This window comes from Symphodus melops, assembly GCF_947650265.1.
Source record: "Symphodus melops genome assembly, chromosome: 5".
In the NCBI taxonomy this organism is placed as follows: Eukaryota; Metazoa; Chordata; class Actinopteri; order Labriformes; family Labridae; genus Symphodus; species Symphodus melops.
The window spans coordinates 28,257,593-28,285,141 of record NC_136695.1 but is presented as its reverse complement, the minus strand read 5'-3'; the positions used below and the strand labels follow the sequence as shown (position 1 = coordinate 28,285,141).

At 47.8% G+C, this 27,549-nt stretch overlaps 1 protein-coding gene across 1 annotated transcript in view; it reads left to right on the top strand.

Moving 5' to 3' along the window:
- The window catches only part of satb1b (SATB homeobox 1b), a 52,453-nt gene that overhangs the window by 3,508 nt on the left and 21,396 nt on the right, over window positions 1–27,549 (top strand). The window contains exons 2-8 of the mRNA XM_079343994.1: window positions 9,888–10,126; window positions 12,592–12,768; window positions 13,821–13,947; window positions 16,663–16,711; window positions 22,799–22,910; window positions 23,977–24,054; window positions 26,817–27,334. Of these exons, the coding sequence (XP_079200120.1) occupies window positions 9,913–10,126; window positions 12,592–12,768; window positions 13,821–13,947; window positions 16,663–16,711; window positions 22,799–22,910; window positions 23,977–24,054; window positions 26,817–27,334 (1,275 nt within the window). The 5' untranslated portion in view covers window positions 9,888–9,912. The remainder of the gene's footprint in view (window positions 1–9,887; window positions 10,127–12,591; window positions 12,769–13,820; window positions 13,948–16,662; window positions 16,712–22,798; window positions 22,911–23,976; window positions 24,055–26,816; window positions 27,335–27,549) is intronic.

The window sequence follows — 27,549 nt, the reverse complement described above, 5'->3', positions numbered from 1 at the left end:
AAAGACGTAGAAACTATAAAGAAGCTTTTATTTCACATCTCTTTTAAAATCGTTCTGCTCATGTGTGTGTGTGTGTGTGTGTGTGTGTGTGTGCAGATATTTCAGAGTTGAGGTCGTTGCTTCACTCTGCTGAGACTGATATCTCGTCTAAAACCATTAATCGTCTTCCCTTTACCACCTCGATAATTATCGCTGCAGCAAAATAACAGCTCAGCAAACAGTGAAATTATACCTGTGGTAGGGAGCACAGTAAATACCTGTTTAGCTGCCAGCAAATGTATTTATTAGACTGTCGCCAGTAAATAAGAGGCCTGTCTCGTTTTTTAATGTGTGGCTCTTTGGGGATTCCACACACACACACACACACACACACACACACACACACACACACACACATCCTCCATCCCTGCTCTGTATGAAATAGCTCTGTTATGATTGCTAATAGAGGAGAAAGATAACAATGATTCCCAGCGTTTTTTCTTAATAACATGTTGCGACTAGTTTGGAGAAAAAAAAAAAAAAAAAGAAGCGGTTGGTTTGTTAATAGGGACGGCTGCATTCCTGGGCTCAAAAATGTAAGAACCCCCCCCCTCGTCTTCCTCAGACGGTTTCAGACATACCACCCTGGGTGAGTGCTTAGTGTGTGACTCGAGAGTTACAGCTCATTTTGTCATTATCTGGAAAGTTCTGTATGAAAAAAGGAGAAGGGGGGGGGGGGGGGTTATGTTGTCCCAGCATGTTGGACTGCATTTATTCTGGCATATGTTTTGCATACTGTTGATCCAGATTCCTCGGCTTAGTGATAAAAGCGTCATATTGTGTTTTTTTTTTTTTTTCCGGGTCTTGACAATCAGCCCCCTTCGCCTGGATGGGTTGGCGTGTCCTCGCCGGGAGGAAAAAAAAAAACAACAACAAAAACCCCCCCCCTAAAGTCCGTCATGTCGGTTTTGTCACGCTTTTACAAAATGACATCCCTCCAATGTTCGATTTTCTGTTGTTGCTCTTGTTATTTAGCGCGCGTCATGCTACCATGGCAAATATCATTTAAGAAAGCACATACGTCTAAGTTTGTCACAATCCAAATCACATTATTACACGTCTCAACATATGTTTATATTTTTCATAAATTTCTTCAGAGGAAAAGGAATCAAAAAAAAAAAAAAAAAAAAAAAAACCCTCATTGTGTTTTTATTCCGATGCTTGTCTTTATCCAATCTGTGTAGGTTTTTCTGGATGCTTTGTTCAGAGAAAAAAAAAAGAAAGAAGCGATTTAGAGGAAAGCGCATCCGCTAAGATCAGGTTGTTAATACCCACCCACATACTCCAATGAAACAATTTCAACAGATACTGATTCTCCCTCTCTCTCTCTCTCTCACACACCCTTGTCTTATCAAATGTTTTGTTCCTCAGTGGATGGATGATGTATCCTTTGACAAGGGATTAAATATGCAAAGAAAAATATGTAGATAAAGAAACGGCATCCTTAAGTCTGCACCTCTCCTTCAATACTTCTGCTTAAGCCTCCATATTACGAGGCGAGTTTCTCCCCGCATGCTCGCATCCCCATCTCTCCTTTCATCTCAGCCGAGCGCCCACTTTCTCGCACGCTGGGGCGAGTAACACCCTCCCATCACCTGCCTTCATTTCTTTAACACTCCCGAGAACTCCCCACAAGGCCCCGGCTGCTGCGCCCTTCGCAGCCTCTCCTCAGGTTCAGGGGGGAAACCGGGCAGGACGCGGCGACCTTTCTCACCCCGGCCAGACTGTCCCTCCTCATTTCCATCCTCTCTCTCTCTCTCTCTCTCTTTTTACACACTAACACTCCTGTCTGTCTCGCTCTATTAATTGTGTATTTCTTGCAACCACGAGGCAAAAATGTGAGTTTATTTATTCGGTCTTGTGATAACAGGCGTTCAGCGGGCAGGCAGGGGCAGAGAAGTCATTCCTTTGAGAAGCCGCTCTGCGCCCGTTGTGGCCGATTGTTCAGTGACTGATTGGTTTTATAATTTAATAAAGACGAGACAAGACAAGAGGAGGAAGTGTGTGTGTGTGTGTGTGTGTGGAGGGGTGTGTGTGGGGGGGTGAGACACACATTTCAGACCTGAGCTGACCTGGCCTGCTGGTCGTTTCGGCTGCTGTTGAAACCAGGGTCCCTGATTCTGGGCCTCGTGAGCACGGCCGCTGTGGGAGGCGCGCAGCACCTACGTGGGCGTTCTCATGAGTACAGTGCAACACGGCTGATCTAAAGGGTGGGTGTCAAGTCGAGAGCGGAGGGGTTACAACGTGAGGACGAGGCGTGAACTCAGGAAGCAGAGCGGTCCGAGCACAGAGCTGGCGTCGGGGCCTTCCTGCCAGCAGACCCGGGCCTGAGACCGCTCGGCCCGCTTCTATTTCTGTCCACTTCACCAGATTATAAAACAATTAGGCCTCTCAGTTCATTAACCCCCCCTCCTCTCCTCCTACACCGTAACGTGGACGTATGAAAATGTAAGAAACACCTTATTTCAGCGGTAATTGAAAGGCACGCTGGCTGTTTGAGAGGCTAATGGAAACCACAGAGCTAATTCCATTTGTCAGATATGTTCATTATGGAAGATTCGAGTGGATCCGCGCTCACCTCGTAACAAGCGCCGACGCTTTGTTTCTCACCGTCCTCAGGTGACTTATGAGGGAGCGGTGATGAGAGCAGCAGAGGTGAAGCTGTGCAGGAAGAAGAAAAGTGTCACCGAACAAAGAAAGGAACGCTTTCCCTAAAAGACAAAAAACATGACGAGTCGCACTGCAGGAAAAAAGGATTTTTTTTTTTTTTTTTTGGCCTAAACTCTATAAACCACCATCATGACCCACAAACTCTCTGTTTAAACCCAATGACCTCCCTTCTCTGCACATCCATTCACAAGTCAGAAATGAAATCGGTGCATGAATGACTGTTTATGTTTGCAGCTCGTCAGTCTGAAACGCCGTCGACTGTACACCACCTTCTCTCTCTTTTTCTCTCCTCTCCACATGACAGGTTGTCTGTTCTGGTTGCATCTGTGCACCCACACATGTTGTGATGCGTCCCCCCCCCCCCCCCCCCCCCGTCAGATTATTAAATCCTTTTTTTTTCTCCTCCTAATAATGCCATTATGTGTACGTGTGCGTATCTATGTTGGTAGACACTTAGAGAAAGAGCTCAAAGTCGACCCGGTGACAGCTCTGATCCCCGTGCTGTCTGTGATTTTCCTCTCAGACTGCCGCATGCTCAGACTCATTTGTATTAGTAATCCAAATAATCGTATTAATGCCTATTAGAAGCGTCACGAGTGGCGAGCATGAAGACATCACAACACCTACGTACTGTGAGTGACGCTGCCGGATCCGTCTGACACACTCAATGAAGACGCTTTCAGACGTTGAGCCACCAATTACATCTTTTCTTTTCAACGTTTCCGTCATTGTGCGTCGATTATTAGTGCCTTTTAAAAAAAAAAAAAAAACCCACCACGATATTTAATCCTGCAGAGACACGAGTAGTGGTTTGAAAAGTGGCAGGCCGAGGACGGGCTCGTGTAGATGAGCGTGTTATGGTGCAAACATACAGTACCTGTGGTGATGCACGCGGAAAAGATGACACGTATCTGCGGTGTAATGCTCTGACTCCTGACATTTGAAATACGAGGTGTCCTTTGTTGTGATCGGAGCTTCCAGTCCGTCGTGTTCCTCATGTCATTTTGCATGTTTTTCTTTACAAATGCAGCCAACAGGCACAAAATCTTCCCCTGAACAATTCCACTTGTGTCGGTGCACAGCTCGCCGCGTACTGTATCTCCCCGACACAAAGCCGCACAGCCTTGTAAAAACCCACCTTGAACAGAGCTAAATCTGCATTCAGCACGTGATTAGCACGGCACACGGCTAGTATTTTTAAACAGGCTTTCTGTGTTTCAAAACCCATTTTTCCTCCTCTATTCTGTGCGATACAAAACGGTATATGTTAATTGATAATCAGCAGTGTTGATTCAGTGGTGCATTCAGTGCAAATCTGTGCCCTTCTGGATGTCAGAGGGTTTTCACAGACACGTCGGTGCCAACCTCGCTGGCAGTGCCGGCACCTGTTGGCGGTGCCAAGGCCTGGCAGGGGTTATCGATGCTCTCTGATGGTGCCCGACAATCACAGTGGAAATGACTGCGGCTGCTTGCGTCATGCCAGATAGAAAGGAACATTTGCCGACAATGGCTCGCTTTCACCGTCGCTCCTGTTTTTTTTTTTGTTTTTTTTTTCCCGAATGCTGCTAAGCTAAGCCAAAGGGAAAGAGAGGGGGAAAAAAAACAAAACGAGAGAGAATCAGGAACATTGTGTTAAACATGTTTACGTGGAAAACATGTTACCACGGAGGATGTTGCGCTGCCGTGCAGGTAGAGGTGATGCAAAGAAGCGAGAGGAGGGGGAGGAAGGGGGAGGAAGGGGGAGGAGGAGGCGAGGGCTGCAGCCTTTTTGTGCGATTCACATGACTACATGATGGAACCTAAAGATCTGATCATCCATCTGGAGACCTTAATATCATTATTCAATTTAACACAATCCTAATTCATCCTCTTCGTTGCTCCTATTTGTTCAGCTCGAGGTTGAATTTGAATATTTGTGTAATTGTGAGTTGTACCTGTGTGTGTTCTGTGACATCGCTGTGATCTTATCTCACACTGGAGTCACACTCAGAGGGTAATTAGCGCTGTGTTTGTGCGTCCAGTGCAGACAGAAGAATGGCTCACTCTGACTTTGTGTTTGTGAAGTCACACGTCGGAGGGTCTTGTACTAGATGTTCCGACAACTCTTACATTTCCTGTTTCAAGACCACAGACTTGAGACCCCTTTTAAGACGAACACACATCCGCCCCCGCAGTGCAGCGTGCATCGCTAGCTGGGTGTTAACACGTCAGGTCTGAAGGTTAATTTCAGGCTGCTTTTTTTTTTTTTTTTTTCCGCCGGCCTTCTGCGGTGAACGCAGCCTCCTTGGACACGAGCGTCTTCACAAATAGAAGAACTTTTGACCTCATAAGAGCGGGCGCGACAATGATTGGGTTTCATAAGCAGGGACTGGATGAGTGGGTTAACCGTTTCTGTACACATCGTCACGTTCTCCTCCTTTGATCCGTTTCAGACTCCTGTCGTCTCCCTCCCCCCCCCCCCCCCCACCCCCCCTCAAGGTGTAAGCACCTTCAGTGAAGCTGAATGCGGTTCCTGTAGCTAAGCCGAGAGGCTCTCGTCTGTGGCGTTGCATTGTTTATGAAACAACAGCTTTGTGTGAGGCCACTTTACCGTCACTGCACAAAGACGGAGTTTATGAGCCCTGCGAAGCTTTATTAGAGAGCACGTAGTGTTGTAGCGTTTCACACGCACCTGACCCGCGAGCTCGCCCTCTCAACCTCTGCCGCTTCGCTGCCGGGATAGGCGTATATACTCACTTCCTGTTTACGTTGGTTTCCTGTTTTTGGTCGCCTACAACCAGGATGGACTCGCTAAAGATCATTTTGGTTTGATTTTATCCTGACGAGTCGGGTCAAAATGAGGCACAAAAAAAAACCCAACTTTACCGGTTTCTTTTCTTCCCTCCTAAAACGACTAAAATGTTTGAATAGAAGTTCTGACTTTTCTTTACTCACTCCAGAGAATTTAATAACAGATCATAAAAACCTGCTCCACCTTTACCTGCTCAGTCACTTTCCTTTAAATAGTTCTGAGGCCCTTCTCATGCGTTCTTTCTGTTTTTAGGATTAAAATAGATGTTGTCGACTATATTGAAATCGTGTGTAAAGGTCTCGACGGTGCTCTCGAGCTCACATTCTCACCCCTCTGCCCACATGAGGACCTAAAGATGGAGCGCTCAGCTGCAGCACAGTGTTCACAGGGCGTTCGTCCGGGCCGCTGCAGCTGCTGAAGTCAAAGTGAAGTTATTATGAAGCCACCTTAAGGTTAGCTACAGACACCATATCAGACCTTTATTGACAATATCAACAGAGATTAGATCGTCTGATATTTTCACAGTTTGCTCTGGAGCCACAAAGCTCCTCTGGCAGAGCGAAGGTTTATGAAATAATTACTAAATAATAACAATAGCTCACACACACACACACACACACACACACACACACACAGCGACTTGAGGAAAAAAAAACCTCCCAGCTTGTCATTGTTTGCAGAGATTGTGTGTCGCTCTCCATCCTCCAAACATTCTTGCGTTCCTTCCCCGCGTCCTCTCAGCTCTTCCTCCTCCGCACTGACAGTTCAGGGTTTTGTTGACAGTATCAACAGAGATTAGCTCGTCTAATATTTCGGTTTAATCCAGTTTGACATCACACAGTGAGATCTGCCGCCGAGGTAAAACATTATGGAAGATAACAAAAAACTAATTTAGCTTTTTTTTTTTATAATTTTTTGCAGCATATTGTATTTCTATGACATTAATGGGATCAATATGACAGTGAAGAGGTAAACCACTTCGATATGTAATTATTGTTTTGTTTGCAGAATACATATGAGTCTATTTATTGCTTTATAACAATGCCTGAGGTGAACTTGAGACTGACATATCTGAAAACAAACCCCAACCATGCAGACAGTGATGATGTAGCACCTTTAACATGCAGAACAACAGAAACTTTCACCTGTCAGCCATCATAAAAACGTCATTTAAATACAAAGTGTGGCCGATCAAGAGTTTAACATGTGGAGAAAATACTTCCTTAAATGTATAAATATTTAGTTTGTGTGTAATATTCTGTCGAAGAATGAATGGGGAGTAAACTGGAAATCATGCATGCTAGTTTTTTTAAATTCTTATGGATTATTAATCTGCTGGATTTTTGTGACTAAAATGTTGATTAAAAGCAAACTACAAAAATAGATCCGATACATGCCAATGATCAGTTTTTATATGCAATATTTAGTTGTTTTGATATTTATGTTTAACAATAAAAGAGTGGAGGTTGAGTAGTTCACATTTTTTTTTGATAAGAAAAAAAAAAAAAAAGTCAAGTAAATCAACTTCTTGGGCAGAAGTCAATAATAATAAAAATAAAGAATCATAAATGAATGCGCGTGCGGTTATGTGCGCGTGAACATCTGTGTGTGTATCCGGTAATAAATGCAGGACCGCCTCACTCTAATCAAGCTGATTAAAAATTCCTGCGCGCACAGCCGGAAATCGCACCACCGTTCATGTCTGTTGTGTGCATGTGCGCGCGGGTGTGCATGTGTGCGCGCATGCATACGTGTGTGTGTGTGTGTGTGTGTGTGTGTGTGTGTGTGTGTATGTGTATGTGTGTGTATGTGTGTGAACACTTTCTCCACTTTATTTGTCTCCTGTCAGGACTTTTCCGGCCTGACACGCGGAGGAATCATGTAGTTCTTTATTTATAAAGGGGGGATTATTTCTCTCCCCCCTCTACTCTCTCACGCACACACTCTACCCCCTCCGATTCATCTTTTTGTATCTTATTTTTTTTTATTTTACCCCCCTGTTCTTCCTCGCCATTTGAAATGAAGAGGAGAGAGGGAGAGGGGAAGCAGCAGCAGCAGCAGCAGCAGCGAGGAGAGAGAGAGAGAGGAGGAGGAGGAGAGGAGAGGAGGAGCGGGGAGTGATGAGTCAATACAACTAATAATTTAATGGGGACAGAGAGAGGGAGAGACGGAGTGAGAGGGGGAGAGACGGAGAGGGGAGATAGATAGAAAAGAAAGAAAGAGGAGCTCCGTCCGGACCAGCAGGACACCTCCTCCTCTTTACTATCGCAGGCAGGCAGCTCTCTCTCTTGAACGCATCCACAGCGAGTCTGCTTCGATCCGCGACGTCGGAAAGTAAACGCCACTTTTTGACCCCCTTCCTCCTGCTTGTTTTATTCCGACTGTGCGCATATCGTCTCCACATCGCCAGCCAACCAACGCGACTGCAAGACCTTACCCTGTCGGTTACTATTATTATTATTATTATTCTTACAGTGCAGTCAGGCTCTGCCGGTAGTCGGACGCTGCTGGGCTGTTTTTTTTCTCCTCGTGCATGCACGCTACGTCCCCCTTCGTGAACATACACAACGGAGGGTCGAACCGTTCCAACTGAGTCCTGTGTGTTCTGCTTTTTGTACACCGGCGACGGCTGACTGTACCGCCCGCCCGCCTCCCTGCCTGTCTGCTCGGATGTTGTGGAGCGAACTACCGCTGAAGTCGCGTTCACTTACACGCTAAATGTCGCAGGTTCCCACGGTTACCGTCTTTTTCCTCCGGTTGGACGGAATTAGCTAACGGACACACACACACACACACATACATAAACACAGACACACACACACACAGATAAGCGCTTACCAATGTTCGCCTATCACGGTCCGTCTCGAGCTCGTCGTCTCGCGCACAGACCCGGGCTCTTGTTTTGTCGCTGCGCCGGTCAGACCTCCGCGAAGAGGAGCAGGAGGAAGAGTCTCAGTCAACACTGATTTAGATTTTTAGATTTGAAAGAAATTTGCTGTCATGCATACGTAAACAGAGACCGAGAGAGAGAGAGAGAGAGAGAGATAAGAAGAAGAAGAGAGGGAACTGGGAAGCAAGAGTTGTTTCCTTCGTGTTTCCTTTTTTTTTTTTTTTTTTTTTTTTTTTTTTTTTTACCCTGGCCAAACTTGAAGAAGACGCGTTTTCCAGCCGGTGTTATATGCTCTCCACTGCTCAAGTGCTGCGTTTCAGGTTGGTCTGTCTCTCAACTTATCCCCCCCCCCCCCCCCACACACACACACACCTTAATGTGTCCATTTGAACTATTGCTCCTGTATCTTGTGTTTTTAAGGGTCATTTAAAAATCCTGACCTGGATCCGGGTCTGGATCCCTCCCTTCCTTTCCTCCCCTTTTTGTGGGGAATTAGTTGCCTCATTGCATGTTATGAATGGGGGGGGGGGTCATGATCTTTTGCGTGGGGGTGGATGATTTTGCCCCTTTTCACTCTTTGACAATCAGCATTCTTCTTCATGTTCATCAGCTCAGCGTGCATGCAGAGTCAGCCATCCTAACTTTCCTTCTTGCAGATTTTAAAAAATCAACACAACTTATTTTTCTGATTGATCATATTTCAAAGTTTACCCAGGGAGTTCAAATATTAGCCTACCTAAATAATCCTGGTCAGGCTGTCAGTCAGTCAGGCACCTGTGGTTAAAGCTGTGGTCGAGGCTCCACCGGTCCTTCCTCTCTATTTCTCTCTCTTCTTTTCCCTCCTAACTTTTTTTTTTTTTTCTCTGCCTTTCTTCATGAGTCAGCAACTTTTACAACGCTGTCTTATTCCACCCACCGCTCAACGTGAATATTTCTGTGCACATGCCTGAGAGTCCCAAAAATAAAAGTTCATACCTGTACGTTCATGTACGCAGGGTGGTGTGTGTTTGTCACTCACTGAAAAAAACAAACTGACGCCTTCACCTTTTCCTTCCCTGCGTCACGAGTGTGAAAACACACCGAGTGACTCTGCGTGCGTGCGTGCACCGTCCGTCGCCGCAGCAGCAGCTCGTCCCTCTAACTCGGCGGCGTTCATCGAGGTGGAATCTCCGAGCAAATGAACGCGTTTGCACTAAAAACCGGAGCTTGTTTGGCCCCTTCTCGCAGGGGAACGCCGAGCGGGACACCCATACATAATGCATGGCCTCGAAAAACAGGAACATCAGAGCGGCACGGAAACGTCAGCGCGCTCTGCGTTGATGGAACTGAAGTGCATCGACAGTTATTGCCGTTTTGTTCTCGGAGGTTTCAGCGACACATTTTCTCTTCTTGCTCTATTAAAATTCACGTTCTCACACGTCAGTTCCCCTCCTATCGCCTTTCACACAGCTGAATCCGTGTGTGTGTGTGTGTGTGTGTGTGTGTGTGTGTCTCCAGGTGATAGTGAGCAGAGGTGCTGAGAATGATGGAACATCTCAGCGAGGCGTGTTTGGCCAAGGAGAACTCTGAGCTGGTCAGCAGCATGGCCGAGGCCAAGGCCCCTCCGGCCAAGCTGCCCCGGCTGGAGCAGAACGGCAGCCCGCTGGGCCGGAGCAGACTGGGCAGCACCGGAGCCAAACTCGCCGGGGTCCCTTACAAGCCCACGGGCCACCTGCTGAAGACCTGCCACAAGAGGGGTAAGAGGAGTGTGTGTGTGTGTGTGTGTGTGTTTTATATCTATCAACACAAAGTGTCTCGACGTTGTTGTTTGATTGATTGTTTCTCTTAAAATGAAAAACCTTTTTTTCTGCATTTCAAATAAGAACCTTTGGAAAATCTCTTTTTGTGATTTTGCTGAAAAGAGCAGACGAGGATTTGTTAGTCGATTACCAAACAAACAAAAACAAACACGCCGCTCCGCCGCTCCTCTTCGTCTCAGGTGACAGAAAACTTTAGCAGATGTAAGTTTCGAACAGCTCAGAGGAGTGATCATGTTGAGTTTATGTGATGATGATTATTACCTGGATTATTTGAGTGAATTTGAGTCACATTCAGTCATCTAATGAACCTGTGATAATGGAGCTGCATGAAACCATGAAAGGAACAACTCTGAGCACAAGTCACAGAAAACAAAAACAACATGTAAATTAAATGAAAGCAATTTAAATGGAGTTTAAAAAGCCCCCCCCACCCACACACACACACACACACACACACACACACACACACACACACACACACACACACAAACACAGCACCTTCCACCCACCGTCAGCACCCCCTGCCTACTCTCTGAAACCTTTTTACAATGCATCTTTAGGCATCTCTTTACACACACACACACACACACACACACACACACACACACACACACACACACACACACACACACACACACAGACAGCAGCTCATAGCGGAGCACAGCGAGCCGCAGCCCTCCTGCTCCACACGTTTGTTTACCCAGAGAAACTTTTCTGTCCTTTAAGAGCCGTTCCTGTTTAAAGGAGCCTCTGCCTTCAGATGATGACATAGAGTTTTAATATCACTGCTTGTCATCTGCTGAGAAACACGGCAGGCAAAGCTATCCAAAACACACTTTTTTTTTTTTTTTTTTTTTTATGAGTGTGTGTTTTTTTTTATTCAGAAATGAAAGCGGCAGGTTTGGAGTTGTAATAGTGCTTGGCAGCGAGGGTCGGTCTTGTTTGTTTGTTTGGCTGCTTTGGTCGTCTTCGGGGCAACGGGGACTCAGGAACTCCTGGAATGTGGCTGTGTGAGTGTCCTCAGATGGGCCGTTTCTCTTATTCGCTCTTTTTATCTCCGCGTCGGCGCTCCAGCTGAGAGAACCTAATTTTTCACCTCCATCATCTCCGCTCCTCCTCGGCCTCCTGCGACGTTCTGCTCTTCCAGGCCTGCTCCCCCCCCCCCTCTCCCTCCTTTCATTCTTTAAGCCTCTTCCTGGGCAAAGCGTGAAGCAGAGGAGAGGAGAGGCGAGGCGAGGCGGGCGGGCCGCCGCGGAGGCTTCGCTGAGAGGGCCCACAGTGGGCATTGTGTCCGAGCCCGAAACAATATTTAGCACAGCCCTCTCTGGGCGCCCTGGAAACAAAGCCAGTATTGATCCCCCAAATGAACCTACACAGCAGTCTTTATTGTTAGATCTTTATCTATTAAAATCAGGGCAGGAGGAAAGCAGCTCTTTCAGCACATTCCCTGGCATCTGTCGGCTTATTGATTGTTTTGCCAGAGCTTTGTGCATCTTCTGGAATGCCTGGGATTGGAAAAAAAAAAGTACGAATGAGAATCGTGTAAAAACCAGTAAACGTAGAAGAACGAAGTGAGACAGTCCAGCAACAGGCCCGCAAACAAAGCCGGCCTCTTCAACACGTTTGAGTGTTTTTTAGTCTCCCTCGTCGATGTGAAACTTGCACCGGCCTCTCAGTGAAGAGTTTTTGACAGGAAGCTGAGACTGACGTGCGCCCAGAAAACCCTGAAAAAGAAGAAAAAAAGTTGACGTGTAAATGTTGAGGATTTGTTCAGCTTCTTCTCGATTCTAAAAACTGAAACACTCTTAGAGTAAAATGTTATATTTTGAAGCTAAAGCAGCTCTGAAGCTGCTGTCTGAGCAGAGGACTGTGCACGCTGCTGGACTCTGTCACAGCTTCCTCCCTCGGGTCAGAAGACTTTTAAACACAATAAAGAAAGACCTTCAAACCCCCCAAAACAAGACAACACAACATCCATCAGAAACACGTGCAGTGTATTATGCTTCTTTACATCTGCATATCTCCTCACCCGATGTAAATACAACGAGCCGATGCAACGAAACGCTGTTCTTATCTGAACTGTAGAGCTGAACTAAAGGAAGTCTGAGTGTAAACTAGGACTCAACGTTTTGAAGAAGCTGTGACATGACGGCGAGGACGAGACAAAAACTAATTAACAAGCTGAACTCCAAACGGTGCAGCAGACGGAGAGTGTCTGATGGTGGTCATGTGACCGTTTGGTTCAGGTAGAAACGGCCCAATAAAAAGATGACGCATGTCTTTGTGTGGTCACAACTGAACTTCCACCCAACCGCTCGCTCGTGACCCGCCTCGCGCTCAAACCTCCCGATCATCGCCGAACAGGAAGTGCTTGACGGTGAGCGTGGTCTCTGTGTCCTCAGGCAACATGCTGCCCGTCTTCTGCGTGGTCGAGCACTACGAGAACCCCATGGACTTCGACAGCAAGGAGGAGCACGCCGAGTTCGTCCTGGTGCGCAAGGACATGCTCTTCAACCAGCTCATCGAGATGGCTCTGCTGTCGCTCGGCTACTCGCACAGCTCGGCCGCCCAGGCCAAAGGTAACCTGACCTGCTGATGTCATCATCATCATCATCATCATCATCATCATCTATCCCCTCTCTGCCCTCTTGTTTTATCTCTCTAATGCTCATTAATGTCTCCTGTACAGCCTTTTCTGACAAGCTACACACACACACACACACACACACACACGCACACACACACACACGCACACACACACACGCACACACACACACACACACACACTTTTTGACCATAATAGCCGACCGCCAGCAGATCTGAAGCCGCAGTAACGCATCCTGACACTGATCCCAGACAGGAGATGCTCAATTCTCCCAGAGGTCACACACACACACACACACACACACACACACACACACACACACACACACACATTCCCACACAGAGGCTTAATGTACAGTCTTATACACAACATGTTTATATGCTCATACTCGTACTGTGAATATGAGCATGCATACACACACACACACACACACACACACACACACACACACACACACACACACACACACACACACTCATAATGTATATATTTATACACACTTAGCCTCAGTGAGTCAGTGGGTGGGAGGGGCAGGTGGAGGAAAGAGTCTACTAATTGCACTTGAGCGCACGCAGGCCGAGGGTGGCTGTTTCAAGGTGCCTCTTAGTATGCTCTTTTATTATAGCCTGTCCATCACACACACGCACACACACACACACGCACACACACACACACACACACACACACACACACACACACACACTCCTCTCCTATAAGCTGACTTCCTGCTGTGTGGGCTGCATCTTTTTTAAATCAGTCTCAGGAGAGATGTTGCTGCTTGGTGGTTGGGATTTTAGGGCGAGAGAGAGAGAGAGAGAGAGAGAGAGAATGTGACGGCTGTTTATGTCTCCACAGTGTGTGATGAGCAGGCTACATGTGGCTTTATTCATCATGTCTTATTGGTTTTAGAGCGAACACACACTTCAGTATGTTGAACACACACACACACACACACACACACACACACACACACAGCTCTGACTCCTTCCATCGAGCTCAGACAGTAAAAGGACTTTTCTCTTCCAGGGATGATTCAGGTGGGGAAGTGGAACCCTGTCCCGCTGTCCTACGTGACAGACGCACCGGACGCTACAGTGGCTGACATGCTGCAGGACGTCTACCACGTGGTCACGCTTAAGATCCAGCTGCACAGGTGAGGAGCACACACACACACACACACACACACACACACACACACACACACACAGACTGACCGTTGAGATGAAATGGAACGATCCCCTCCTAAAGGAGAGAACTTCCTGGTGCGATGGTTCACTTTGAGATGTGTGTAATGCGGCGTGCGCGGCGTGCTCACGCAGGTTCAGTTTGGCTACATTTGGTTGGAGGTTGTTGCCGTCGAGGTCACTCTCTCTGCTGCTTGGTGACATGCTGTGTGGCGCTCTCCTGCAGTCTGCTCACACACTCTGCAGCAGATGAATGCAGCTTGTTCACCTGAAACAGTTCCATAAATAAACCCGGCTGCAGCGGCTATTTTAAGTGCAATACATTCCTTCTGGATCTCCATCACATGTGCTCTCACTTCCACTGACGGAGGCTGTCTTGTGCCATCACTCGCCATATTGTACGCTAAATGCTCCTCTGTAGGTGTGAGGCTTCCTTGTATTTATACATACGAGCATTTATAGACATGGCTCATGTGTGCTCATGGCCACACACACACACACACACACACACGCAGTCGAGTGGAGCTGGTGTGGAGGCTTGTGACAGCTGCTGCTCCCACTCTTCCTCTCCTTCTGTGCCCCCCCACCACCATCACCACCGCCACCCACCTTCAGCAGCCAGACTACAGAAGCTTGTGTTTATTTCCGGCATGCTAGCCCCAGAATGCACAGATAGCCCCCCCGCCCCTCCTTGCCCCCCCCCCCCCCCCCCCCTCGTGTTCACTTCCGTCTCCCCAGAGGCTTTCGAGCTGCTGGAGCAGTTTAAGGTGTTCTGGAGAATCCGTTGTTTGCATGTGAGTGTGTTTTCTTTACAAGCAGATGTTAGCCTCGACCGCTGCACGCATCCCTCTCTCTCCCGTTTATCTCTTTGCTTGTATCAATTTTTCCAACACACACACACACACACACACACACACACACACACACTGACAGATTTATGCACACGTTGTCTTGTGCACTTGTTCACTCATCACCCCTGATTCTGCCTCTCATCTCCGTCACTTGTCGAGCATCTCGGCAGCTTTAAGAGAAGGTAATTCATACGAGGCGAGCACGAGTCGAACACACGTGAAGTGTTGAACTGGGCGCCGTGGCTGCTGCTCAGCTTTCCCTCACTCCACACTCCCAAACCACCTCCATGTATTTCACATTTGTCATGTTCCCCGCCTCCTAAAACCAGCTGACACCTCCGCTGATTTACCTGCTTTATAAATCTGTGTGGATTTTTCTGCATATTGTTGTCAGTATTGTTATTGTTTTTGTATTTGTTGTTTCCTCCTTTTCCTCTTCCCGTCCCTCCATCACCTTCATCCACCCCTCCTTTCTCCCCCCCCCCCCCCCCCCCCCCCCCCCCCCCCACCCCACCCCCGACCCTCCACCCCGGCTGCTGCAGACATCTAGCCAGTAACACCTTAAATTGTTTCGCCGAGCACAACGAGCCAGGAAGGTAGAAGTAACATGAAATAATAGTCACCACATGCAGCTGATGTATAATTCATGCATCAATCCAGCAGATGTGTTGTATAAAGTAATTAACTAATCAGAACAATCAGGAGAGAGAGAGAGAGAGAGAGAGAGAGAGAGAGAGAGAGAGACAGAGCAATCTCCAGATGCATCTGCTTGATGCGCCAAATGAAATCTGTCTGTCTTGGAGGGGCGCTTGCAGCAGGGAGAGAAGCGAACGTGAGCCCGTGTGTGTTCGCCTCTCCTCGCTCGCCCTCTCTCTCTCTCTCTCTCTCTCTCTCTCTCTCTCTCTATCTGATTGTTCCAGCCATTCGCCCAGTTTCATCAATACATTTTTCTTTTAAAAAAAAAAAAAAAATGGCTTTGGACTAATGCTACAATCACGGATGTGGGCGAAGTCATTTGTTCCCAGTTTGTTTTGTTTTTTCTTTTTGAAGGGAACTCTTGAGTCGTGTGAAAAAACCAAAGTGAGCCATTGAAGAGAGATGATTTCTGTCACACGTGAGGGTTGGCAGCTTCTCTCATCATTTATTGAACGTCTGACTCGAGTTGTTTGAGTTCAGCTTGTCGTTTCTTGCATTGTGCAGAAGATTGAACTGATCAATAATCTGCACTTGATGCTTTTTGTGAGACTTGGACTGAGATGGGATCGTGCAGGCGGATGATTTAAGTTCACTACTTTACCGACACGCTGATTTGAATACGCTGGAATGGAAACAAGACTCGCTGTTATTGTGCAGCTTTGTGTCACATGATAATGAATGAACACTCTCTGTTCATCCTGCTCTGAAGCTGAACAAACACTAACAGTGAGGTGAGTGAAGGTGAGCAGGTCCACTTTAAACGTCTGATCACTGTAAGGATCTGTGAGGGACGTTTTGCAGCCTGGATGTGTTTCCTTCCTGCAGACGTTTCCAGATTTAAAGGTTGCTGTTCTCGCTCGCTTCGCTCCGTGCGACCCCGACGCCCATGTTGATGTTGTGTCGCGTGTGTATTTGATCATTGGATTGGAGATCCCATCAGGCTGCTGCTGGCTCTCCTTTCTACCTCTGTCTCTTCTCCATCTGAATTGTTTCTCATGCTCTCCCCCCCCTCTCCCTCTGCATCCCTATTTGTCCCCCCCCCTCCCCTTTCCTCTCCCTGTCTTACCTTCCCCTTATGCCCCCCCCCTCCACCCCCACACCCCTCCCCGTGTGTCTCCTCTCTTTCTCTCTCCACAGTTGTCCTAAGCTGGAGGACCTGCCGCCTGAGCAATGGAGCCACTCTACAGTAAGAAACGCCCTCAAGGAGTTACTCAAAGACATGAATCAGAGCTCTCTGGCTAAAGAATGTCCCTTATCACAGGTGCTGAAGCCCAGTCTGCTTGTTCTGAAAACAAAAAAAACTAAATGGAAAAAAATGAAAACGATTAGCACCCCCCTTTACCCCCCCCCTCCTCTTTTTGCTACCAAACACCTCCTTCTTCTATCCTTAACTTAATCATCTTATCAAATGCCCTGAGTTTGATCAAGTGGGAACCAGAGTCGGCATAGAAAAGCCAAATCAATAGCTATTGTCATTCCTGTGCCGCATGATTTTTTTTTTTTTTTTTTGGTTTCTTTTACAGCCCAGACACACACACACACACACACACACACACACGTATAGAAACGGCAGCCAAAAAGCAGAGGTGTTGCTGAACGTATGCTTATTGTTAGATAAACATTGGCTCCAGCCCAGAACGATCTGGATTGTTTTTGACTTTTTTTTTTTTTTTTGTCATTATAGTTAATTGTCAACATTTCATAGCATCAGGACCAGAGAGCCAAACATGTCCCCCCCCCCCTCTCCCCCCTCCCCCCTCTGTGGGCTGGGAGGTTTGGATAGAAAGCTGGAGTGCAGATATTGTATTAAGAGGCGGTGGAGTCGGTATATCACGCAGGCAGCTCGGGAGTGAATGGAAGGAAACGGCAGTATATCTCTCACAGGGGCCAATAATGTGCGAGTGTGAGGAGATGTGCGCATGTGCACGTTTGTGAAAATGTACATCACGGTGCAGGACGTCAGGGTGGAAGTCTTATTTGTGCTTTGCATCCATTGTGCTTATTTAAAGGCAAACACGAGCGTATAGGAGCCGGCAGGAAGAAGCCAGCTCTCCTCCTAGGCCGCCGTATGGTCACCTGGAGACCCTCATTTGTGTTCTGCTGTGTGTGTGTGTGTGTGTGTGTGTGTGTGAGTGTGAGGCGGCTGCTCTCAGCGTGTGTGTTTGTGTGTGTAGCCGGGCATGAGCAGTGCGCTGATGATGTAAAGAGTCCCTGGGTGGCGTTCAGGCGGAGCCCAGCCCGGTCTGGTAATCACCCTGTTTACGGTCCATATGTGAAGACGGCTCAGAGGAGAGCACGTGCGAGCTCGGAGGATCTAACACACACACACACACACACACACACACACACACACACACACACACACACACATTTGTCTCAAATTAAACTGAAGATTGTTTGAGCTCTGCAGTGAGAATAAAGGAGGGCTGAACTGATTCTACTTCTTTCCTGTTTTTAGGTTATAAACTGAAACAGTCTGAATCCTAAATCAATGAATCAATTAATCAATCAATCAATCAAGTAATCAATGAATCAATGAAGCCGAACATCTCGGAGACTCCTCTCTGAATGGAGTGACCTTTTCAGTGCGTCTCAGAGCGCTGTCCCGTGTCTCCGTGTCTCCGTGTCTCCGTGCACGGCGCTTTATTTGGCGTTCCCTCCAAATCACCACTTTGCTTTCTGTGTGAAAGTTTGATTCAGCAGCTCATTGAACATTTGGACTTTTATTTGGACTCATGTTCCTTCCACGGTGGAGACACATTGGACATCATTGTCCCCGTGTTGTCCTGTGATTGGTCCAGGTTGACTCCGACTGCAGGACATGTTTTGAGACAATGTCTGTGTCTTTAATCAAAGCCGTCGTCAGCCCATCTCTCCATGTATGTGTCTTCTTCCAACATGGCTGCCATGGTGCTGTTTGACATCTGTTACTCTGCGGGCTCTAATGTGGCCAGTTTGTCCCTCCCAACGCCGCTCGCTGAAGCAGCCTGCTGGTGACGTCGCACTGCTGATGTCACCTTCTGTGTGACATGAAGCGTGTCGCCAACCCTCTCAGCTCGCTGACTGGAGTGGGAGTGGGAGTGGGAGGGGCCGGGGGGGGCGTTAGCAGGAGTCAGCAGAAGATTGGCACCTTTTTTTTTTTTTTGTTTGTTAAAGGATTAGTGTTTTCTTGAATTTCTGCTGCGTAATCACGGACCGCAAAGAGAGGTTAACAGATGACAGAGTCACAAGCAGAGAAAGAGAATTAGCTCACCTCTGAAGGGGAGGGGGAGGGAGGGGGAGGGGGGGGGGGGGGGGGGGGGGGCGTAGAGCTGGGCGGGGGAGGGTGGCGGGGGGTTATTTTGTGAAACGGCGCTTTTGTCCGAGGCCTTGTCAAACATTTAGTTTCATCCTTTTGCAGCGGGGAGTCGTGCTTTGTGTGTCCAGCCTCAAGGAGGGTTAAAGTGAATTCCCCTCACGCCCCATTGTGGCGTCGCGTCGGGGGCAACTGACTCCGGCGACGTGCGCTCGTGTGAAGCTAGCTTCAACAACACGGCTAAAATCAAACTTGAGTGGATTTGTTTCCTCAATCCGCCGATCGGGCTGATTCTCTTTTTTCTAACAAGCTTCCCAACCCCCTTTGCTCATGTTAACAGAAACTATGGCAACAAACGAGCCCCCCCCCCCCCCCCTTCCCCCCAGTCTTTTTCCCATTGCCGCCACCTCTCCTTGCCCGCCCCCTGCTCGCTCTCACTGGGCGGCCCCTGATACACCAGCTGCTGCGTTGCGTAGCAGCAGATAGTCATCAAAATGCCATCTTTGCAGGTCTTCACCACCTCTGCTGCCACAGGCCCAATGTGGCTGCCAGTTTGTGTGTGTGTGTCCATGCCTGTGTGTGTGTGTGTGTGTGTGTGTGTGGGGGGGGGTCACCCAGTTGAGGTGGGCATGTGCCATAATTGAGCTGTGTTAGATGTTGGCGAGAGAGAAGGCACAGTGTTGCAAATGGGATGTGCTTTTTCCCCAGCTGATTCAAGACATCAGGCTAGGATGGAATGTGTGTGTGTGTGTGTGTGTGTGTGTGTGAGTGTGTGTGTGTGTGTGTGTGTGTGTGTGTTTTAGGCTGCATGTGTGTGTTTGTGTACCTGCACCATGTGTGTTTGTCTGCAGGGGTTGTGTGTGTGTGTGTGTGTGTGTGTGTGTTTCTGTGTGCACCACACTCTAACGCTGGCAGCTGGGTGCATACAGTACCTGCCTGCTTCACCGTTATTCTCCTGCACACACACACACACACACACACACACACACACACACACACACACACTCTCTCTCTCTCTCTCTCTCTTCCTGTCTCCCATGATGGGGAGTGGAGTAGATGTTGGGGACCGATAGTAGCCCAGTGCCACTTCCTGGTCTTGCTGATAAGCTCTCTGTGCTGCAGATGGCGATCACTTAAAGGGTCCACACACACACACACACACACACACACACACACACACACACACACACACACACAGAGACACACACACAGAGAGACACACACACACACACACACACACAGTCGTGCTACCTGTTGACAAGCTCTAGCACAGCCCTCCTGCTGGCACGGCGGTGGCAGCAGAGGCTCTGGTTATCTGCTTGATTTCACTTAGTGTGCGCATGTGTGTGTGTGTGTGTGTGTGTGTGTGTGTGTGTGTGTGTGAGACAGAGTGAAACAGAGAATAGGTGTGTGTGTGTGTGTGTGTGTGTGTTGTTTCCCTCACACATAGACGCAGGGCCCCCTGTGAGAGGTGGAGTGATGTATTGAGGGAGAGGGCTGATTAATGAGCAGCGTTTATTAGAACATCTGTGTCAAAGATGGCGGAGACGGAGAGAGAGAGAGAGAGCGTTCTGCAGGCCTCTTGTTTGTTGCCTGGAGCAGCCTTAGCCCAGATATACTGTAAATAAAAGATGGCAGGCTGGAGGAGAGAGGAGTTCATTATCCCTCAGACTTCATATTTATAGTTTCCAGATGGATCTGTGGCTCCAGCAGTCAGGTAGAAACTGGAATCTGCCGTTTTTGCTGCTCGGCCACTCGTCCTCCAAAACATCCACATTTCATTCCCGATAAGTCACAAACAAGTTGCTTCCTTTCTGAATAACTGTAGTGTTAAGTGTAAGTCATGAGGACTAGACAATACGTGATCCTATTAGAGCTTCTGCTTCTTAAAGGGAACACTTTATAAATCTAAAAGAAGGAGCTGCTTCATGCATCGACGTCTGATCCGTTAAAAAAGGGAAATTCTGACTTCCTAACCCGAACCTGAACTCTATTAGGGTTTCTATTAAATGAAGGCTTTTCACTATTTCTATAAAAGCCTGCTTTGTTGTACCGTGCAAGTCCCAATGCAGACGCCCCCCCCCCCCCCTCCACCCCCCTCACTGTTTTTCACGGTGTACCGCCGTGTGGTTGGTCCAGCCTCCAGCGTGACTCGCTGATATCTGTCTTCTAATAAGAGGAGCGGCTGATTCGCTCCTCCTCCTCCGACCTCACGGCGTCCAGCTCGCAGCGCGTCGTGATCGCTGGTCAAACCGGACAGCGTCTCTGAACGGCCTCGTGTCTCTGCCCGTGTCTTTGAGAACTCACGTTTCCATCGTCTCCTTGTGCGCTCTTGTTGCTTCCAGAAGTGTTTTGTCCTGAATCATGACATCTTGGTTTTCCATTATGCCCCCCCCCCCCCCCCCCCCCGCCTGAGTTTGACAAAGGACACCTGTGTCTGTCTCGCTCTTCTGTAACCTGCTTCGGATGGTCTTGTTTTGGTTGATAGATGGGTGTAGAAGCTTTAAAGGAAACATCAGCAGATCAGAGTAAGAGCAGAGAAAGCTTGAGCTTGAGCTTTGATCCCTTCGTTTCTTTTTGTCTCTTCATGGAGTGGAGCTGTCTCACTCATGTGCACACATGAAGCTAACGCTAACGGTCACCTACTCTCAGATTTACTCATGCCAAATGAAACTTTTTTTGGGGGAGGGTTCAGAAGGCGCGTTGCATCCTTTAAAACATGGAGCACAGCAGATAAACTGAGTTAAAGCTAATTACATTGGAGGGAGCTGGCGGACGATTGGTCGGGACGCGTGCCCCATGTGAGGAGGCCCAGGTCCTCGTGGCTCAGGTTGGGGTCTGGCCTTTGGTTCCTTTTCCCGCATGTCGGACTCTGGAGGCACGAAAAGCCCTGAAATAAGTCTTCAAAAAAAGAAGAAGCTAACTGATTGCATTTTGATGGCGTCTGATCAATAATTATCGCACATGGTGCAGGCCGAGTTTACGCCTCTGCTCCACTGCATGGATGAAACACACGAGCAGTCGTTGTGACGTCAGGCCATCTGACCCCGACCGGGACACCGATGCTGCTCCAGCAGGCTGAAAAATAAAAAGTGTCCCAGTGAAGCAGAAGGTGAGGATTGCACTGGAGGAGCCTGAGACTCCTCCTGAACCAGTTCATGGCGCCGCTCTGCCAGAAGGTTCCCCGCGCATACATTATCAAAAATGATAAAGACGGCATACCTGTAATTTGAAAACAGATGGTTTGGTTCTTTTGAATATTTATAACAATCAAAAACAATTTCTACCCCGCGCCAGCCTCCCTGTTCGCCCCGAGGCCAAGCAAGGTGTTAAAACATTCATTTTAATGAAACGAGAAGGAGGAAAATATCGCCTTTTTTGTTTTCCTGCAGCGAAGGAGGAAGGTTGAAGCGAACGCCGTGAGGGTAGAGAGTCGGCCCCTCGCTCCGCTTGAAGTTCTCCTCTTTTAACAGATTGTATAAATAAAGAGCTGGAAAATAAAAGAGGTTTATCTGTTTACATCGCACCACTCCCCAGATGCTGATATTCAATAAAGCGCTATCGTCGTTCTTTTTTTTTTTTTTTTTTGTTGAAGGTAAATATCCTCTCTGCCTCCTGCTTTTTTTTTGATGTCAACACACTTCACACTTTGTAATTCACCCACTCTGAAATCCAAAAAGTTCAGACAAACTCAACGGCATTTGATAAAAAAAAAAAAAAAAAAAAAAGGAACAGACAACGCCTTGTTTGATTTAATTTGTTCACCTTTAAGAAGAGGAAATCCAAAAATATCTGCATGTCTGATCCCTTTTCACGTGCCAATCTTTAGTGCAGGGCTTTACCGTGTCCCTATCTTTGATTTGTTTTGACAAGCTACAGTGTTACTGCATGTTTCACAAGCTTTCATATTATGTCTGTATATTCACCACAATGAGAATCTAAAGTCTCTCTCCCTCTCAATCAATCTCTCTCTTTCAGAGTATGATTTCCTCCATTGTGAACAGCACTTACTATGCAAATGTGTCGGCGGCGAAGTGTCAGGAATTTGGGCGCTGGTATAAACATTTCAAGAAGACAAAAGATATGATGGGTAAGCAAAACGGAGGGGCGCAAAGTATGGCGCTCACACTTTTGTCTCTTTCCACACACACACACACACACACACACACACACACACCGTCACAATATGTTCTCTAACCAGCCGTCTCTTTGTCTTGCTGCCCTTGCATGAAGCAGAAATACATTTTTATCGTGTTATCTAATAACTGGAGATTACTCCAGTCACTTCTGCACACTGCACAGTGTTATCTTTGATTTAGCCGCTGCATGTAGTGCTCTCACTCAAACTAAGCCAGAGGCCCGACGCAGCCTCTTGATTGCTTTTATTTTTGTTTGTGAACTTTAGTGCTCCACGAACAAAAGGCTGCGATGACTTCAACCAGCCACCGCCTAGTCCGCCTAGTCTGGAATTCAATTAGATTTTCTTATCAACCCTCTAACAACGCATGCTTTATATTATCTCCAAAAAAAAAAAAAAAAAATCCCCTTTGACCCACCAGGAAATGAGGTTATAAGATAGCAGTATCACCCCAGCTGCAGATAGAAGGAGCTGTGTTTTTATGTCTTTTGATTAAGCACAACGCGGCTCGCTCGCAGGGCTCGTAAGGCGGTGTAATGTTGAGATATTAGCTTTAACAATCTGTCCAACAATCTTTTCTCTACGCCAGCTCGCAGTGATGACAGATGAGATATTATATCAAAATGTTTTCACAGCCTCCATGCAAATAGCGTGTTGTGATCATATCTTAGCTCCGGCTTTTTTTGGTTTTTTTGTTAAAGTGTCTGCTGACACACGCCGGGAACATTACTTTACTCCAGACCTGCTGTACTTGTGTATTATCCTGCACACTCCTACACATTTTCTGTCATAATTGTTTTGGATCTGACTTTATTTTCCTCTGAAATGGGGCTGCTGCAGCTGACGCTCCTGCTTTAAATGTCATATTTCTGCTCGGCTGCAGTGAGAGAGAGGAAGTGTGGAAAGCCTTTAACCTTGTGTTTCTTTCTTCACTACTCCACTTTGCGTGTGTGTGTGTGTGTGTGTGTGCGCGTGTTTGCATGTGTGCGTGTGCGTGCCCTGCCATCCAACTGTGCAGGCATGCGCCAACCCTCCCAGCTGGAGGGCTACCTGGGGACATGTGTCCTCCGTGAGAGTCCGCGTGCCAATGCACTAGGTACGTTACAACATGGGCACACACACACACACACACACACACACACACACACACACACACACACCTTTTGATTCATTTTTCACAATGTGACAAATAAACTGGCGAGAAAGCTCCGCACACAGCAGAGTGTTTTTTGAAAGAGGGCACCGGGGGTCTCTCACTCAAAGTAAAACAAAACATCTTCAAGTTTTATCTGTGGAACATTCAGTCGTGTTCTTTTACTTTACGACATGAGGGGAGATGACTACACTGCATGGAGTAAACTTCACAATGATATTCAGTGGCTGTGATTGTAATTAGTAGAATAATTCATTTCTTAAAGAAGTTTATCCGTCTTGTAAAAAAACAGTTTTTTCTGTTTTTGAGTCGTCAACCAAAGCTTCTCCACTCAACGTGTGAAACGACCTCGAGGTCACGTCCTCCATGGATTCTTTTCTGTAAGATAGAGTGGATAGAAAGGCTGCTTTCTTTTGCCTTTTAAAGAATCATCAGCGTCCACTCAAACAAGCTGTGTCGTTTCTCTGCGGGTGCAGCGAACCCTGATAAGAAGTGTTCACACACAGCGGCCCCGATAGCATCTAGAGATGTGCTCGCACACACACTCCAGCCCGAGTGTGTCGTGTTGAGCAAAACCTCAGGTGGCCACCGCGCGCCCGCAGAACCCCCCCCCCCTGTGTTCACGATGAGCCGGGTGTGGTGTGAGCGGGACACAGAGGAAGTTTGAAGGCTGGGAGAGAGAGTGTGGCTCGCTCGCTCGCTCTGTGAGCTTTGGCAGCGGCGTTTCCTTCAGCATGCTGCACGTGAGGCTGAAGTGGAGAGGGGAGCAAGTACCTGGTCACAGGTACTGGCAGGCTGCCGCTCTGCCCTGCCAGCTGAAGTGGCGTTAGCGGCTGCCGGCTAATGTGGTGCCTCCTCTTTTTGAGGTGGAGCGGCGTTAGAGCAGGGAAGCCAACATGGGAGAGAGAGAGGGAGTTGGGTCACTTTGTATCTCTCTCTCTCTCTTGCTCGCTCGCTCTCTCTCAGTCACACACACTCCCTCCCTCCCTCAGCCCACATCCCATTCCCATTGTGTGTTTAATCCGGGGCTCTTTTGTGGCAGGATTCCACACGAGGACTCCCGCTTCTGTGGCAGCCTTTTTCTCCCAGGGCCTGCCATGCTCTTCTGTCACCCCTTCTCTTTTCAATTTGCATGGAAATGCCTCCGTGTGCCTGTGTGTTTGTGTGTTGTGAGCATGCCCCCCAGCAGTCTGTGCGAGCGAGCGAGCATATGCACACACACACACACACACACACACATATTCACATATGAGTGAATAGACACGCCATACCATCAGAGCCAGGGAATGCCAGGGATTATGGGAAGAGATGTGATTATTACCAAGATTTTTTGTGTTTTGTTTTTTCCCCCCTCGTCATTTGTTTTTTACAAACGCTCAATAGGCGCGTCTTGGCCGGGTGTTTTGTGCTTGCTGACAGTTAAGAAACAGGCAGCTCAAAAAAACATGATTATTGTGGGTATTTCTGGAAAACATCCATGCACTTAATCTTTCATCTGCTGAAAAATTCAGCTTGTTGAAGACCCCCCCCCCCCCCCCCCTCCTCCTCCTCCTCCTCTTCCCCCATAACGGCAATTTACTCTTTTCACTATCTCTTTCCGTGGGATGTGGAGGCCGCAGCACACTTCTAAGGTGTTAATGTTGCCATCCGTATGAATTCTTAAATGCTGCCCCCTCACTCACTCACTCTCTCGCTCGCTCGCTCGCTCGCTCGCTCTCTCGGCATCATGCGTGCAAAAAGCCCCAGCAGCATATGTGATATTCCTTAAAGAGAGGCGGAAACCTGAAAACATTCAGCTGCTCCCAGTGCTTGCTGGCTCCTCTGTGGGTAGCACTTTGAATGTTAAATCATTGTTTTCACCCACTAAGCACATCATTTAAACCTGCCTTAAAATATTCCACAGCAGCCATTATGGACTTAAAGATTCCCCAAAGCTGGAGATGCTGCGAAACTCCCCAAAATGCCGTCAAATGATGACACGTTATAACCTTTAAAAAAAAAAAAAAAAATCTCACAGAGAAGATCAAATCATCTTAACGAGGGCGTTTCCCAGGTTACAAAATATATCCTCCAATTTACTCCCTCTGTCACCGTTCAGCGCTCCCTACACTTAAAGACCACCAGTAAGGGAGAGCTGCTGCTCCTTATTTGAGAATTAAGGATGTAAAGAGAGATTTGGAGAGTTGTGGACACACATTTTTCTTGTACCGACACACACACACACACACACACACACACACACACACACACACACACTGTACTGTCTCTCAGAGATTTATTTTTCACATGATGAGCCCGCAGACGGTCTGAACTTAATTTTGAAGGCATGGCTTGTGGAAGTCGCAGGTCAAACACAATGAAGCTGTTATCTGTCCTTCCATCTTCTTCTTCTTTTTTTTTTTTTTTTTCAACCAGTCGTTGGCTGATCAGCAGTTTCGTTACCAATAAGAGAGAGGAAGAGGCTTGTTGCTCTTTTTATATTTTTCTGTTGGTGGTTTGCTTGTGGCTGCAAATCTTCTTCCCTTCCCATGTGTCATGAACGTAAACAGGAATGTTTGCTGACAGCGTAGATTTCACTCGAGGCCAAGTTTGATGTCATGCAGAGCGGCTCTGTTTTATTTCCTCTGAAACTTTGATGACGTTATTCTGATGGTCACGATTTTGAGATTAAGGTTTAAGTTCTGTTTTTTGCTTTCTTTTTGCAGCAGAGATGGACGGCCTGTCTGACCTCTCTCCACCCGGCTCCAACCATAACCACAACCATAACCACAACCACAACCACCTGGGCTTCTCCCAGCAGCAGCAGCCGATCCCCGGCAGCACAGCAGAGCAGACCCCTTCCTCTCCTGTTCCCCCGCTGTCTCACGCCCCTCCGCCGCACGGAGGCCAGAGCGGCGGGCGACAGCCCCAGCTTCCTGGCCTGCACCACCCAGGCCTGGTTTCCACCCCCATCAGTCCCCAGCTGGTCAACCAGCAGCTCGTGATGGCACAGATCCTCAACCAGCAGTACGCTGTGAACCGGCTGCTGGCGCAGCAGTCACTGTCGCAGCAGTACCTCAACCACCCACCTGTCAGCCGCAACTCCCACAGCAAACCCATGGAGCCACAGGTGGCGTCCAACAGCGAGGTTTCCGTTGAGATCTACCAGTGGGTGAGGGACGAGCTGAAACGGGCCGGAATCTCCCAGGCTGTGTTCGCCCGCGTGGCCTTCAACAGAACCCAGGTGAGAGTCTGACGAAGGACACGTGGAGATTCATGTTTTTATGGGTTTAGTCACCTATTGATCTGAGTTTTAAAATAGCGACGCTAAAAAGACAATATTGATCAGTGCTTAACCGTTTATCGATCCGTGATCAACACCTGCTATCAGCATCACCAAGACTCAATAGGACTGTTTTCTCTGGCTCTTCATCAGGACAGATCGCTCCTTACAAAGGT